We start from the raw sequence: 17,033 nt of genomic DNA on the forward strand, positions 1-17,033 counted from the left end.
ACCAGGCTAGTTTACCACCAAATTAGCTCTTATTGCTATTCAAGAGCATACAGTAGTTTACACGGTTGTTCAGGGTCAATGTAATCATGTATGAACCCGTATATTTACATCTACATTGACAGTGCAGGTGCACATTGTTACATTACTAATGTTATATTTGTTTGCAGCGTGTACAATTTGAAGGTTTTGCAAATTAAATCACTATGGAGATGATGTCTGTATGTCCTCTTCTCTCCTCAGACCATACACTGGTAGAGAGCGATGATGTGCGCATCTTACAAGAGGGAGGTCGTCACTCCCTCATCATCTCTCATGTCACCAATGAGGACGAGGGCTTTTACACGGTCATCGCTCGCAATCCACATGGCGACGCCGAGAGCTCCGCTGAGCTCTATGTCCAGGAGCCCAGACCTGCTATCTCATCTCAAATGTAGGAACACACTTACCATCTACAGTCCTCACCATACAGATTTAGGATCTTAATTTGATCACTCTTTTGTTGCTGAGAATTGTCCTGCAATGCAGGAAATGCAAACTTGTGGTGTATCAAAGTTTAAAAATGCACTAACACTTTACATTAAGTTGTCCCTATTACTATGTAACTAACACAGTAATAACTGTGTTAACGATATAGTAGTTACTTAGGTTTTTACTATGTAATTACATGGTAATAGGGTTGTTGAGGAATCAGTTATTACACAATTGGAAGAAGGAATGTGTAATTACACATTCAGTTGTTGGTTACTCCACAGTTGTAACTACTGATGTTATTAATCCCCTAAGGTCGATGGCCGAGCCCCCACAAAATCAAATTACCATAATACAAAATTCCCCATAAAAATCTGCCCGTTTAAGGTAGAGATGTTTTTTTGTTCATAGGCTACATCTAAATCCACCGCATCTGCTTATGCCGCACTTCCAAATCTGTGGTCAAAGGTGACAGAGCGAGAGCGGTGTTTGTGAGACAAAATCGTCTGTAGCGTCCGAACCCGCTATGGAAAGATGAGACGGTCACAAACACGACGGTATTCTCCGTTATGGCTCAAAGGCCGTACCGAATCAAGTGTAATGTAACAATGTACTTACATAGGATATACTCGTAACTCTCATGTAGCTACTCAGGATCAAGCAACTTAATGTAAAGTGAAACCCAGTAGGGTGTAACCTCTATAATTATTATGTGGGTACAATGTAACAACCTTTGCAGACAATAGGCTAACCAGGAGAAATTAACAGACAGGAGAAGATTAAGTTTAACCCTTTGGGTTACATTGTATTTACAATTAAGCAATATTTAACAACAAACTCTCTAATTACATGGGATATACATGTATTTACAATGTACTTAATGTAAAGTGAAGTGCCATTTTCATTACTATGTAGTTACATGTGCGTACTGTTAGGATGCATGGGGAGATAGTAGCTCAGTGATGTACCGTCTAAACTGTGATTATATGTAGAAGCCAGACAACATGGTTTATATTAACCCTTTAAAAGCGATAAATAAATATATCCCCAAGCAACCAGGAGAGAGTGAGTGGTCAGTTATACACAAAAGGGAAACAGTAAAACGACACTTCAGTAAAACGACACTGAGACTTAAACCTTCCCTTACAGGAAAAGAAAAATACAAACTTTTAGATGCAAATGAGAGCAACGGACAGCTGAAGGAAATCCAGGAAAACATAACTAAAATGCTCTGAATGAACACCAAAACAAACAATCTGTTGTTAAAAATGTAGATTTGCTTGAAAGGAAAGTAGTCTATCATGCCAGATATGCATATACAGGGCAGAGTGTGGATGAAAAGACAACAAAATGGACCTTCTGGAAACAATGGTGCAAACTTTAGAAGATTAACTGGATCAGCTAGAAAACAGATTGAGACAAAATAATATGAGAATATTGTCCCTACCGGAAGATGAGGGAAAACAGGGGACCTTTCCATCTACGTGATTAAGCTGATAGGGAGCTTGGCATGGATGTATCCCCAGAGGACCAGGAGTGGGCATGAAGGAGAAAAACTCTAAATACCCTTGCATGATAACCTTTTAAGATATGGAACAATCAGACCAAAGTCAACATTCTGACGGCACATGGGGACAATGAGATCAAGGTCCAGGGCCGGTCCATTCGATTCTTCCAGGACCTGTCTTCTAGACTGAGAAAAAACGCAAGCAATTCATTCTGATCAGACATTCACTGGAGAAAAAAAGGAGTCAAGTCTCAACTCCAATTCCCGGCAGTACTGTGGGTATGGAAGTGAACACAGAGAATGGAGTTCACAAGCGCTAATGAAGCCCTGAACAGGCTGTAGCAAACCCTTTTCAGTTGAAAGAGAGCCCAGTGTCTTGAGGAGCGATAGACCTGGTTATCATAAATTGAGACAATATTCCTTCCCCCTCCTCACACAACAATCTGGACTATTGTCCACAAGTAACTGGTCTTCTCTAGGAAGTAATGCCAAAAATAGCTGATGCCAGTGAAATGCATGGTACATTAGGTCTGGTATTGGTCAACCCAAAGTCGATTGTTCTTTCTTTCGATTGGTTGAAACTTGAAAACATGTATTTTTCCATATACGGTGCCTTGCAAAAGTATTCATCCCCCTTGCCGTTTTTCCTATTTTAAATTAAAAATGATTTTTATTTGGATTTCATGTAAAGGACATAAACAAAATAGTCCCAAAAAAAGTATAAAAAATTTAAAACGGAAAAGTGGTGCATGCATATGAAGCCCCTAAATAAGATCTGGTGCAACCAATTACCTTCAGAAGTCACATAATTAGTTAAATAAAGTCCAACTGTGTGCAATCTAAGTGTCACATGAGTATATATACAACTGTTCTGAAATGGCCCAGAGTCTGCAACACCACTAAGCAAGAGGCAACACCAAGCAAGAGGCAATACGAAGACCCAAGGAGCTCTCCAAACAGATCAGGGACAAAGTTGTAGAGAAGTACAAATTAGGGTTGGGTTCTAAAAAAATATCTGAATGTTTGAACATCCCACGGAGTGCCATTAAATCCATTATTAAAAAATGGAAAGAATATGGCACCACAACAAACCTGCCAAGAGCGGGACACCCACCAAAACTCGCGGACCAGGCAAGGAGGGCATTAATCAGAGAGGCAACAAAGAGACCAAAGATAACCCTGAAGGAGCAGCAATGCCCCACAGTGGAAATTGGAGTCCATAGGACCACTTTAAGCCGTACACTCCACAGAACTGGGCTTTATGGAAGATTGGCCAGAAAAAAAGGCATTGCTTAAAGAAAAAATAAGCAAACACATAAAAGTCATGTTGGAGACTTGCCAAACATATGGAAGAAGGTCAGATGAGACAAAAATTGAGCTTTTTGGCCATCAAGGAAAACGCTATGTCTGGCATAAACCCAACACCTCTTATCACCCCGAGAACACCATCCCCACAGTGAAGCATGGTAGTGGCAGCATGATGCTATGGGGATGTTTTTCATCGGCAGGAACTGGGAGACTAGCCAGGATCGAAAGAAAAATGAACAGAGCAAAGTACAGAGAGATCCTTGATGAAAACCTGCTCCAGACCGCTCAGGACCTCAGACTGGAGAGAAGGTTCACCATCCAATAGGACAATGACCCTAAGCACACAGCCAAGATAATGCAAGACTAGCTTCGGGACAATGTATCTGAATGTCCTTGAGTGGCCCAGCCAGAGCCCGGACTTGAACCCAATCAAACATCTCTGGAGAGACCTGGAAATAGCTGTGCAGCGACGCTCTCCTTCCAACCTGACAGAGCTTGAGAGGATCTGCAGAGCAGAATGGGAGAAACTCGCCAAATACAGGTGTGCCAAGCTTGTAGCGCTACCCAAGAATACTTGAGGCTGTAATCGCTGCCAAAGGTGTGTCAACAAAGTACTGAGTAAAGGGTTTGAATACTTATGCAAATGTAATAGAAAACATTTTTTGTTGGTATATTTAAATTCGCCAAAACATTATAAGAAACCTTTTTTCATTTGTCATTATGGGGTATTTTGTGTTGGTTGATGAGGGGGAAAAAACTATTTTCTCCATTTTCGAATGACGCTGTGACGTAACAAAATATGAAAAAAGTCAAGGGGTATGAATACTTTCCGAATGCGCTCTAGCGGACATAGAAGTGCCGACCCCGGATATCATTTGGGATGCCTTTAAGGCGTACATTAGGGGGATAATAATCTCAAACTCTGAAAAATCTGATTCAGAAATTAAAATGAAAGGAAAAATAACTCACTTTCTAAAATATTTACAAGGTAAGGAAGAAAACCTAACTTAATTTCGGAACTCAAGCAGGAATACGATCTTTTACTTTTGAAGAGAGCCAACAACTAACTACATGTTAAACTCAAATAATGCATACTGCTTAGTGGCAAATTAACCTGGTTAATATCTCGCAGCTCTCACAAAACGAATACATGCTAAACTAGTAATCATTTAAAAAAATAAAGATTCAAAGCTGTAATGAAACAACAACACGATTAATGACCATTTTAAAAGCTTCTATGAAAATGTCTATAAATCAGAATTTAACAATAGTTGGATGGATCCTATAGCCTTCTTAGACTCAACTCAACTCTGAAGCAATTATCAGCAGACAAAAAATTACTAAAAACAGATGACCCAATAATAAATATTAAATGCTGTTAAAACATTCGCATGTAGAAATACACCAGGATAGGAATTCTATTCAACATTTTGGGACAAATTAGCTCCCCTATTTACACAAATGACAACCCACATATCACTCAATTCAGTACTTCCTAGTTCCGTATATCAAACAGTTATTTCAGTTATATTACAACCAGGAAAATCTGGAGAGTCCCCTGCTGACAGCTTGGAAAATTCCAGATAATGTTGTCATGGCTTTAGAAGCTGCTGATAGCCTAATGGACATCATTTGAGTCAATTGGAGGTGTACCTGTGGATGTATTTCAAGGCCTACCTTCAGACTCAACGCCTCTTTGCTTGACATCATGGGAAAATCAAAAGAAATCAACCAAGACCTCAGAAAAAAATTGGAGACCTCCACAAGTCTGGTTCATCCTTGGGAGCAATTTCCAAACACCTGAAGGTACCATGTTCATCTGTACAAACAATAGTACGCAAGTCTAAACACCACGGGTCCACGCAGCCGTCATACCTCTCAGGAAGAAGACGCGTTCTGTCTCCTAGAGATGAACGTACTTTGGTGCGAAAAGTACAAATCAATCACTGAACAACAGAAAAAGGACCTTGTGAAGATGCTGGAGGAAACGGGTACAAAAGTATCTCCATCCACCCTAAAATGTGTCCTATATCGACATAACCTGAAAGGCCGCTCAGCAAGGAAGAAGCCACTGCTCCAAAGCCAGCATAAAAAAGCCAGACTAAGGTTTGCAACTGCACATGGGGGCAAAGATTATACTTTTATGCGAAATTTCCTCTGGTCTGATGAAACAAAAATAGAACTGTTTGGCCATAATGACCATCGTTATGTTTGGAGGAAAAGGAGGGAGGCTGGCAAGCCGAAGAACACCCTGCCAACCATGAAGCACAAGGGTGGCAGCATCATTTTGTTGGGGTTCCTTTCTGCAGGAGGGATTGGTGCACTTCACAAAATAGATCAACATGAGGTAGTAAAATTCTCTGGATATATTGAAGCAACATCTCCAGATGTCAGTCAGGAAGTTAAATCTTGGTCGCAAATGGGTCTTCCAAATGGACAATAACCCCAAGCATACTTCCAAAGTTGTGGAAAAATGGCTTAAGAACAACAAAGTCAAGGTATTGGAGTGGCCATCACAAATCCCTGACCTCAATCCCATAGCAAATGAGTGGGCAGAATTGAAAAAGTGTGTGCGAGCAGGGAGGCCTACAAACCTGACTCCGTTACACCAGCTCTGTCAGGAGGAATGGGCCAAAATTCATCCAACTTATTGTGGGAAGCTTGTGGAAGGCTACCCGAAACGTTTGACCCAAGTTAAATAATTTAAAGGCAATGTTACCAAATACTAATTGAGTGTATGTAAACTTCTGACACACTGGGAATGTGATGAAAGAAATAAAAGCTGAAAGAAATAATTCTCTCTACTATTATTCTGACATTTCACATTCTTAAAATAAAATGGTGATCCTAAGTGACCTAATACAGGGAAGTTTTACAAGGATTACATGTCAGGAATTTTGGAAAACTGAGTTTAAATGTACAGTCATGGCCAAAAGTTTTGAGAATGACACAAATATTAATTTTCACAAAGTCTGCTGCCTCAGTTTGTATGATGTCAATTTGCATATACTCCAGAATGTTATGAAAAGTGATCAGATGAATTACAATTAACTAAAAAGTCTCTCTTTGCAATGCAAATGAACTGAATCCCACCAAAACTGTCCACTGCATTTCAGCCCTGCCACAAAAGGACCAGCTGACATCATGTCAGTGATTCTCTCGTTAACACAGGTGTGAGTGTTGATGAGGACAAGGCTGGAGATCACTCTGTCATGCTGACTGAGTTCGAATAACAGACTGGAAGCTTCAAAAGGAGGGTGATGCTTGGAATCATTGTTCGTCCTCTGTCAGCCATGGTTACTTGCAAGGAAACACATGCCGTCATCATTGTTTTGCATAAAAAAGGTTTCACAGGCAAGGACATTGCTGCCAGTAAGATTGCACCTAAATCAACCATTTATCGGATCATCAAGAACTTCAAGGAGAGCAGTTCAATTGTTGTGAAGAAGGCTTCAGGGCGCCCAAGAAAGTCCAGCAAGTTCCAGGACCGTCTCCTAAAGTTGATTCTGCTGGATCGGGGTACCATCAGTACAGAGCTTGCTCTGGAAAGGCAGCAGGCAGTTGTGAGTGCATCTGCACGCACAGTGAGGCAAATACTTTTGGAGGATAACCTGGTGTCAAGAAGGGCAGCAAAGAAGCCACTTCTCTCCAGGAAAAACATCAGGGACTGACTGATATTCTGCAAAAGGTACAGGGATTGGACTGGGGTAAAGTCATTTTCTCTGATGAATCCCCTTTTCGATTGTTTGGGGCATCCGGAAAAAAAGTTTGTCCGGAGAAGACAAGGTGAGCGCTACCATCAGTCCTGTGTCATGTCCTGAGACCATTCATGTGTGGGGTTGCTTCTCAGCCAAGGGAGTGGGCTCACTCACAATTTTGCCTAAGAACACAGCCATGAATAAAGAATGGTACCAACACATCCTCCGAGAGCAACTTATCCCAACCATCCAGGAACATTTTGGTGACGAACAATGCCTTTTCCAGCATGATGGAGCTTCTTGCCAAAAGGCAAAAGTGATAACTAAGTGGCTCGGGGAACAAAACATCGATATTTTCGGTCCATGGCCAGGAAACTCCCCAGAAACGCCCATTGAGATCTTGTAGTCAATTCTCAAGAGGTGGATTGACAAACAAAACCCCACAAATTCTGACAAACTCCAAGCATTGATTATGCAAGAATGGGCTGCCATCAGTCAGTATGTGGCCCAAAAGTTAATAGACAGCATGCCAGGGCAGATTTGCAGAGGTCTTGAAAAAGAAGGGTCAACACTGCAAATATTCACTCTTTGCATCAACTTCATGTAATTGTCAATAAAAGCATTGTAATTATACTTCAGTATTCCATAGTAACATTCAACTTTGTGGAAATTAATATTTATGTCATTCTCAAAACTTTTGGCCACGACTGTGCATTTAAACTCAGTATGTACTGTATGTATGTAAACTTCCGACATCAACTGTACTCATACATTTTATAAATCGTGACAGTAAAATTATAATATTTATAAGCAATAAAATGGCAGAACTCTTACCAGACTTGATACATATCAATCAAACATGGGTTATTAAAAATAGACACTTTTAAACAAATACAAGAACATGTTTCAGTTTAAAACAATACACAAAAAAATAAGATAGATTTGCCAATAATGGCTGTTGATGGCTTTCAACCATCTTGACTGGCCTTTTCTTTTGAAAACTTTGGAAGCTTTCAACTGCCCAACTGAAATAATAAAATCTATAAAACATTTGCATTTATGTCCTAAACAATCAGAATTGATAAACATGAATGTAAACTAAACTTATTTGCAGATGATCTTCTGACCAATATTGAAAACGCAATGCCCCCTTTGCTAAAAAATATTTAGAAAATACTAAAGTATCTCAGGTTATAAAATAAGAGGCATTAGAAGAAGACAATCTATTTCAGGATAAATCAATGTTAAAGTTTACATAGCTGGCCATATATGGACATTACATTTTACTTTATGGGTTGGTTATGTACAGTGGCTTGTGAAAGTATTCACCCCTCTAAAATGTATTCTTGGGGGATTTGTATCATTTGGTTTACACAACATGCCTACCACTTTGAAGATGCCAAATCTTTTTTATTGTGATATAAACAAGAAATAAGACCAAAAACCTGAACTTGAGCATGCATAACTATTCACCCCACCAAAGCCAATAGTTTGTAGAGCCACCTTTTGCAGCAATTACAGCTGCAAGTCTCTTGGGGCATGTCTCTATAAGTCTGGCACATCTAGCCACTGGGATTTTTGCCCATTCTTCAAGGCATAACTGCTCCAGCTCTTTGAAGTTGGATGGGTTCCGCTGGTGTACATCAATCTTTAAGTCATACTACAGGTTCTCAATTGAATTGAGGTCTGGGCTTTGACTAGGCCATTCCAAGACATTTAAATGTTTCCCGTTAAACCCCTCGAGTGTTGCTTTAGCAGTATGCTTAGGGTCATTGTCCTGCTGGAAGATGAACCTCCTTCCCAGTCTCAAATCTCTGGAAGACTAAAACAGGTTTCCCTCAAAAATGTCCATGTATTTAGCACCATCCATCATTCCTTCAATTCTGACCAGTTTCCCAGTCCCTGCCGATGAAAAACATCCCCACAGGGTTGTGAATACATATGCACACACCACTTTTCCGTTTTTAACCCTTTAGAATTTTTTTAAACAAGTTATTATTTTAATTTCACTTCAGCAATCTGGACTATTTTGTATATGTCCTTCACATGAAATCTAAATAAAAATCAATTTAAATTATAGGTTGTAATGGAACGAAATAGGAAAAACGCCAAGGGGGTGAATACTTTTGCAAGACACTGTATGCTTCTTCTAACCCATCGCTTTCTACTGCATATAATAATACCATTGAATTCAATCTTTACATTAATATATATAATTAATAATTCCAAAAATGGATGTAGCAACTACAGATTGCCCCTTTAAGTCTATCAAATGTGTGCAAGTTTGATAATGTCTCCATTAGTCCTATGGATAAAAAAAAATATCAGCATGAATTAGATTGATCAATAAAAGCCCCACTTTTATTCCATAGTCTTTTACCCGCACTATGCAGCTGTTGCAGAGCGCATTTTTTACTGGCTATCCACTGGTTTCAAAAACAATGATTGATCGGCAGTTTAAATTTTTGGAATTCAACCATTATTGGGTTCAAATACACATTTAGATTTGTGAACAGCCATCCATAACAACCACAATCCGTAAGGCGCAAATAGCTAAATGAGAGGTCAGCAGTGTGATTCAAATCAATGCGCTATGTAGATATCAATAATAAGTGATATCCTTACCGCTGTAGACTACACCACTTGCTGTCATCCTTACCTCCAAGCGTTTATTCAAGTTGCGTAATCTTTGGATGCCGACAGCAGTCGCACCATTGAAAGCCATAGCTTGGACTGTAGCCCACAAAAACCTATTCCTGCTCTTTTCCCGCGATCCATCAAACACATTTGGAGTATCATCATAGTCCTCTCTGACTTGTGGTCAGACTTACTGGGGTGGAACAAACTTGAATGTGTGCCTTTTTTCAATGCTGATTTAAATGTCATTGAGAAAACAGAGAAGTGTCAACAACAACAAAAAATCCTCAAACATTCTTTCTGAATTTAAAAGTAATCCTCAGAGTAATCATCAAGTCTTTCAAAAGTATCTGTAATCTGATTCACAATATTTTTTGCTGGTAATGTAACGGATTACAGTTTTTTTTTGTAATCTCATATATGTAACAGATGGATTTGCAGGTGGATTTGATGGTTGCGGCACATGTAACAAGGTCATATTTTGGTTTGAGTTATTATCATTGTAATTCACAGGTGACTTTCAAATGTGTAATTACAAAATATTAGTTACATAGTAGCGCAAGAGAATGTGTAATATCATCAGTACTTACACATGTGGAATAACCTTCAGCAAATGAATGCGTAATTACACGTTCCTTGTTCCAATTGTGTAACAAAGGATTCCGGAACAACCCTATTAACATGTAATTACATAGTAAAACCTATGTAACTACTGTTTACACAGTTATTACTGTGTTAGTTGCATAGTAAAAGGATATCTTAATGCAAAGTGTTACCAAAAAGCATTCTAATGTTTGTAATTTCCGCTTTAAAATGTCAGACTCCAAAATTATCCATTAAATATAATCCACATAATAATTCACATTTCCTGTTGCTACAGGATTATTTCCCTGCTGTACCAAAGTGGGTCAAATGAAGGCCCTTCATCTGCATTCGGAAAGTATTAAGACCCCTTGACTTTTTCCACATTTCGTTACGTTAGTCTTATTCTAAAATTGATTACATTGTTTTTTTCCGTCATCAAACTACACACAATACCCCACAATGACATAGTTAAACCGGGTTTTAGATATTTTTGGAAAATTCTAAAATATAAAAAACTGAAATATCACATTTACTTAAGTATTCAGACCCTTTACTCAGAACTTTGTTGATACACCTTTAGCAGTGATTACAGTCTCGAGTTTTCTTGGGTATGATGCTACAAGCAAGGCACACCTGTATTTGGGCAGTTTCTCCCATTCTTCTCTGCAGATCCTCTCAAGCTCTGTCGGGTTGGAAGTGGAGCGTTGCTGCACGTTGCTGCACGTTGCTGCACGTTGCTGCACGTTGCTGCACTGCTATTTTCAGATGCTGCCACCACCATGCTTCACCGTAGGGATGGTGCCAGGTTTCCCCCAGACGTGACACCTGGCATTCAGGCCAAAGAGTTCAATCTTGGTTTCATCAGACCAACGAATCTTGTTTTTCAAGGTCTGAGAGTCCTTTACGTGTCTTTTGGCAAACTGCAAGCAGGCTGTCATGTGCCTTTTACTGAAGAGTGGCTTCTGTCTAGCCACTCTACAGTACCATAAAGGACTGATAAGTGGAGTACTGCAGAGATGGTTGTTTTTCTGGAAGGTTCTCCCATCTCCACAGATGAGCTCTGTCAGAGTGACCATTGGGTTCTTGGTCAGCTCCCTGACCAAGGCCATTCTCCCCCGATTGCTCAGTTTGGCTGGGCGGTTAGCTCTAGGAAGAGTCTTGGTGGTTCCAAACTTTTTCCATTTAAAAATTATGGAGGCCACTGTGTTCTTGGGTACCTTCAATGCTGCAGAAATGTTTTGGTACCCTTCCCCAGATCTGTGCCTCAACACAATATTATCTCGGAGCTCTATGGACAATTCCATTGACTTCATGGCTTGGTTTTCGCTCTGACGTGCAATCTCAAATGTGGGACCTTCTATAGATCAGTATGTGCCTTTCCAAATCATGTCCAATCAATTGAATTTACCACAGGTGGACTTCAATCAAGTTGGAGAAACATCTCAATGAGAATCAATGGAAACAGGATGCACCGGAGCTCAATTTCGATTTTGATAGCAAATGGTCTGAATACTTATGTAAATAAGGTATTTCAGTTTAGTGTATTTTTTTTGCTTTGTAATTATGGGGTAAAATGTGGAAAAAGTCAAGGAGTCTGAGTACTTTCCGAAGGCACTGTACCTGTACTGTATTTGGAAAAGCCAGAGCCTTCCTCTCCAGCGTCGCCTGAGCCACCCGTCTGCCCAGCGCCGCCTGAGCCACCCGTCTGCCCAGCGCCGCCTGAGCCACCCGTCTGCCCAGCGCCGCCAGTGCCGCCAGTCGGCCAGGGGCCGCCAGTGCCGCCAGTCGACCAGGGGCCGCCAGTGCCGCCAGTCGGCCAGGGGCCGCCAGTCAGCCAGAGCCCCTCTGTCCCAAGCTCTGTCCATTGAGAAGGGTCACCATGGTTAGGAGGCCATGGAGGCGGACAATAAGTTAGACTAAGACTATGGTGAAGTGGGGGACACGTCCAGCACCAGAGCCGCCACCGCGGACAGACGCCCACCCAGACCCTCCCCTATAGGTTAAGGTTTTGCGGCCGGAGTCCGCACCTTTGGGGGGGGGGGGGGGGGGGGGGGGGGGGGGGGTACTGTCACGTTCTGACCTGTATTTCCTTTGTTTTGTATTTATTTAGTATGGTCAGGGCGTGAGTTGGGTGGGCAGTCTATGTTTGATTTTCTATGTTTTGGGGTATTTCTGTGTTTCGGCCTAGTATGGTTCTCAATCAGAGGCAGGTGTCATTAGTTGTCTCTGATTGAGAATCATACTTTGGTAGCTTGGGTTTCACTGTGTGTTTGTGGGTGATTGTTCCTGTCTCTGTGTTTTGCACCAGATAGGGCGGTTTTGGGTTTTCACATTTCATTGTTTTGTAGTTTATTCATGTATAGTTTTCCTTTATTAAAAACATGAATAACCACCACGTCGCATTTTAGTCCGCCTCTACTTCACCCAAAGAAGACCGTTTCCAGAAAAGCTACATTTTATGTATACTGTACTCCAGTATTTTGTATTTTAAATAAAGTTACGGATATATTGTTCTAGTACAGAATGTTACCTTTTATTTGTGGGTGTTTTCATTCACATGTTTTACCATTTAGACATACAATCACTTATGTATCCATTTAAAGAAATTATACGTATTTGGCCAAATTTACTATAGTGTATAAGTAATCAAATGTTTTTATTATTTGGAATCACAATCCTTGCACGTAATGACTACATTGTGCTTTTAACTCTACAAATATGTTGCGGGTGTGTTTTGGGTCATGTCTTCCCAATAGTAACTTCCCTTCCCTTCGCCCCTTCTCTCTCTCACCTCCCTCCCTCCAAAGGGCAAAGCTAGAGAAGATGCCATCCATCCCGGAGGAGCCCGAGGTGCCGGACAACGAGGTTGAGCGCTTCACCATGCCTGACTTTGTCAAGCCCCTGTACGACCTGGACGTGATCGAGGGCAAAGAGACTGTGCTCAAGTGTAAGGTGGCTGGACTGCCGTACCCCACCATTGTGTGGTTCCACAACGGCAAGAAAATCGACAGCACGGAGGACAGGAAAATGACACAGTGTGAGTTGAGATTGGTATTTTATAAATCCAGCTCTATAAGTTTAAACTGCAACTTCATCAAGTAAGAACAAATTGTATTGGTGGAGTACACAGTTTATCAGATGTTATAGCGGGGTGAAGCGAAATGCTTATATTACTTGGACCTATCAATGCAGTAAAATGTCAAGCAAGTACACAATTAATAATAAAAATATATTCAAGAAATGTCGGAACGAAACCAATTAACATCCCACAAAGCACTGTAAAAGTAATCCAAATGCATTCTATACGTACAGTGCATTCGGAAAGTATTCAGACCCTTCCCCTTTTCCACATTTTGTTACGTTAGTCTTATTCTAAAATGGATTAAATAAAAAAATGTCCTCATCAATCTACACACAATACCCCATAATGACAAAGCGAAAACAGCTTTTTAGAATTTTTTTCAGATTTATAAAAAAATAATTTTATTATTTATATAAGTATTCAGACCCTTTGCTTTGAGACTCTAAATTTAAATCGGTGGCATCCAGTTTCCATTGATCATCCTTGAGATGTTTCTACAACTTGATTGGAGTCCACCTGTGTTAAATACAGTTGATTGGACATGATTTGGAAAGGCACACACCTGTCTATGTAAGATCCCACAGTTGACAATGGATGTCAGAGCAAAAACAAAGCTATGAGGTCAGAGGATTTGCCCATAGAGCTCTGAGACAATATTATGTCGAGGCACAGATCCGTGGAAGGGTACCAAAACATTTCTGCAGTATTGAATGTCCCCAAGTGGCCTCCATCATTATTAAATGGAAGACGTTTGCAACCACCAACACTCTTCCTAGAGCTGGCTGCCAAGCCAAACTGAGGAATCAGGGATGAAGTAACTTTATCAGGGAGGTGATCAAGAACCCGATGGCCACTCTGACAAAGATCCAGAGTTCCTCTGTGGAGATGGGAGAACCTTCCAGACGGACAACCATCTCTGAAGCACGACACCAATCAGGCCTTTGTGGTAGAGTGCCAGACGGAAGCCACTCCTCAGTAAAAGGCACATGATTGCCTGCTTGGAGTTTGCCAAAAGGCACCTCAGGACTATCAGACCATGCAAAACAAGATTTTCTGGTCTGATGAAACCAAGATTGAACTTTTTGGCCTGAATGCCAAGCGTTACCTCTGGAGGAAACCAGGCACCTCTCATCACCTGGCCAATACCATCAGTACTGTGAAGCATGGTGGGGGCAGCGTCATGCTGTGGGGATGTCTTTTAGCGTCAGGGACTGGGAGACTAGTCAGGATCGACGGAAAAATGAATGGAACAATGTAGTGAGAGATCCTTGATAAAAACCTGCTCTAGAGAGCTCAGTACCTCAGACTGGGGCGAAGGTTCACCTTCCAACAGGACAACGAACTGTTGCACACAGCCAAGACAACACAGGAGTGGCTTTGGGACAAGTCTCTGAATATCCTTGAGTGGATATTGAGTGGATACCCAATCGAACATCTCTGGAGAGACCTGAAAAGACATGTGCAGCTAACCTCCCCAACCAACCTGACATAGCTTCAAAGGATCTGCAGAGAAGAATGGGAGAACCTCCCCAAATACAGGTGTGTCAAGCTTGTAGCGTCATACCCAAGAAGACTTGAGGCTGCAAGTGTAATCGCTGCCAAAGGTGATTCAACAAAGTACTGATTAAAGGGTTTGAATAATTATATAAATGTGATATTTTTTAAATATTTTTTATTTTATTTCGAAAAACCTGTTTTTGATTAATCATTATGGGGTATTGTGTGTAGATTGATTGAATACCTTACAAATGCACTGTACATACACCAAATTGATGTACACAATATATACTAAGAATGGTATGTACAGCAGTAGATATATTAGAGTGACCGATGTCAAGAATCCAGAATATGAATATGCAATTTGTTTAAAAAAAAGTAACGGCTTTGCTTTATTCTTGGCCAGGTCACAGTTGTAAATTAAAACTTGTTCTCAACTAGCCTACCTGGTTAAATAAAGGTGAAATAAAATAAATAAATAAAAAGGCTTGACAGCCAACAAGGAGGAGGTGAGAGCCCTGGCGGAGTGGTGCCAGGAAAATAACCTCTCATCCCCACGGATGGCACTGTGATAGACTGCATCCAATTTGTTGAACAGAGTGTTGGAGGCTTTTTTGTAAATGACATCGCCAAAGTCGAGGACCAGTAGGATAGTCAGTTTTACGAGGGTATGTTTGGCGGCATGAGTGAAGGATGCTTTGCTGCGAAATAGGAAGCCGATTCTAGATTTAATTTTGGATTGGAGATTGTTAATGTGAGTCTGGAAGGAGAGTTTACAGTCTAACCAGACACCTAGGTATTCTAAGTCAGAACCGTCCAAAGTTGTGATGCGGGTGGGAGAATGCGGGCAGCAATCGGTTGAAGAGCATGCATTTAGTTTTACTTTCATTTAGAAGCAGTTGGAGGCCACTGAAGGTGTGTTGTATGGCATTGAAGCTCATTTGGAGGTTTGTTAACACAGTGTCCAAAGAAGGGCCAGATGTATACAGAATGGTGTCGTCTGCATAGAGGTGGATCAGAGAATCACCAGCAACAAGAGCGACATCATTGATGTATGCAGAGAAAAGAGTCGGCCCAAGAATTGAACCCTGTGGCAACCCCATAGAGACAGCCAGAGTTCCGGAAAACAGGCCCTCCAATTTGACACACTGAACTCTATCAGAGAAGTAGTTAGTGAACCAGGCAAGGCAGTCATTTGAGAATCCAAGGCTATTGATTCTGCCGATAGGAATGTGGTGATTGACAGAGTCGAAAGCCTTGGCAAGGTCGATGAAGACGGCTGCACTGCATTGTCTTTTAACGATGGCGGTTATGATATCGTTTAGGACCTTGAGTGTGGCTGAGGTACACCCATGACCAGCTCGGAAACCAGATTGCAAAGCGGAGAAGGTACGGTGAGATTCTAAATGGCCGGTGATCTGTTTGTTAACTTGGCTTTCGGAGACTTTAGAGAGGCAGGGCAGGTCTGTAACAGTTTGAGTGTAGTGTCTCCCCCTATGATGAGGGGGATGACTGCGGCAGCTTTCCAAGCTTATCTCAGACGATAATAAAGAGAGGTTGAACAGGTTAGAAATAGGGGTTGAAACAATTTTGGCGGATCATTGTAGAAAGAGAGGGTCCAGATTGTCTGGCTGATTTGTAGGGATCTAGATTTTGCAGTTCTTTCAGAACATGTCTGGATTTGGGTGAAGGAGAAGCGGGGCAGGCGAGGTCTTGGGCAAGTTGCTGCAGTAGGTGCTGAGATGTTGACCGGGGTAAGGGTAGGGGTAGCCAGGTAGAAAGCATGGGCAGCCGTAGAGAAATGCTTATTGAAATGCTCAATTATAGTGGATTTATCGGTGGTGACAGTGTTTCCTAGCCTCGGTGCAGTGGGCAGCTGGGAGGAGGTGCTCTTACTCTCCAAGGACTTTACAGTGTCCTAGAACTTTTTGGAGTTTGTGCTACAGGATGCACATTTCTGAATGAAAAAGCTAGCCTTAGCTTTCCTGTGTATATTGGTTCCTAAATTCCCTAGAAAGTTGCATATCGCAGGGGCTATTCAATGCTAATGCAGTACGCCACAGGATGTTTTTGTGCTGGTCAAGGGCAGTCAGGTCTGGAGTAAACCAAGGGCTATATCTGTTCCTGGTTCTACATTTTATGAATGAAGCATGCTTATTTAAGATGGTGAGGAAGGCATTTTTAAAGAACAACCAGGCATCCTCTGCTGACGTGATGAGGTCAGTATCATTCCAGGATACCCCGGCCAGGT

The 17,033-nt window shown here is 41.3% G+C and overlaps 1 protein-coding gene across 2 annotated transcripts in view; it reads left to right on the top strand.

Annotated features, from left to right (window-relative positions):
• The window catches only part of spegb (striated muscle enriched protein kinase b), a 128,370-nt gene that overhangs the window by 72,801 nt on the left and 38,536 nt on the right, over positions 1-17,033 (top strand). For both annotated transcript variants that reach the window (XM_021596902.2, XM_036974099.1), the window contains 2 exons: positions 241-430; positions 13,011-13,240. In XM_021596902.2, the coding sequence (XP_021452577.2) occupies positions 241-430; positions 13,011-13,240 (420 nt within the window). The remainder of the gene's footprint in view (positions 1-240; positions 431-13,010; positions 13,241-17,033) is intronic.

This window comes from Oncorhynchus mykiss, chromosome 3 (assembly GCF_013265735.2).
Source record: "Oncorhynchus mykiss isolate Arlee chromosome 3, USDA_OmykA_1.1, whole genome shotgun sequence".
Classification (NCBI taxonomy): domain Eukaryota; kingdom Metazoa; phylum Chordata; class Actinopteri; order Salmoniformes; family Salmonidae; genus Oncorhynchus; species Oncorhynchus mykiss.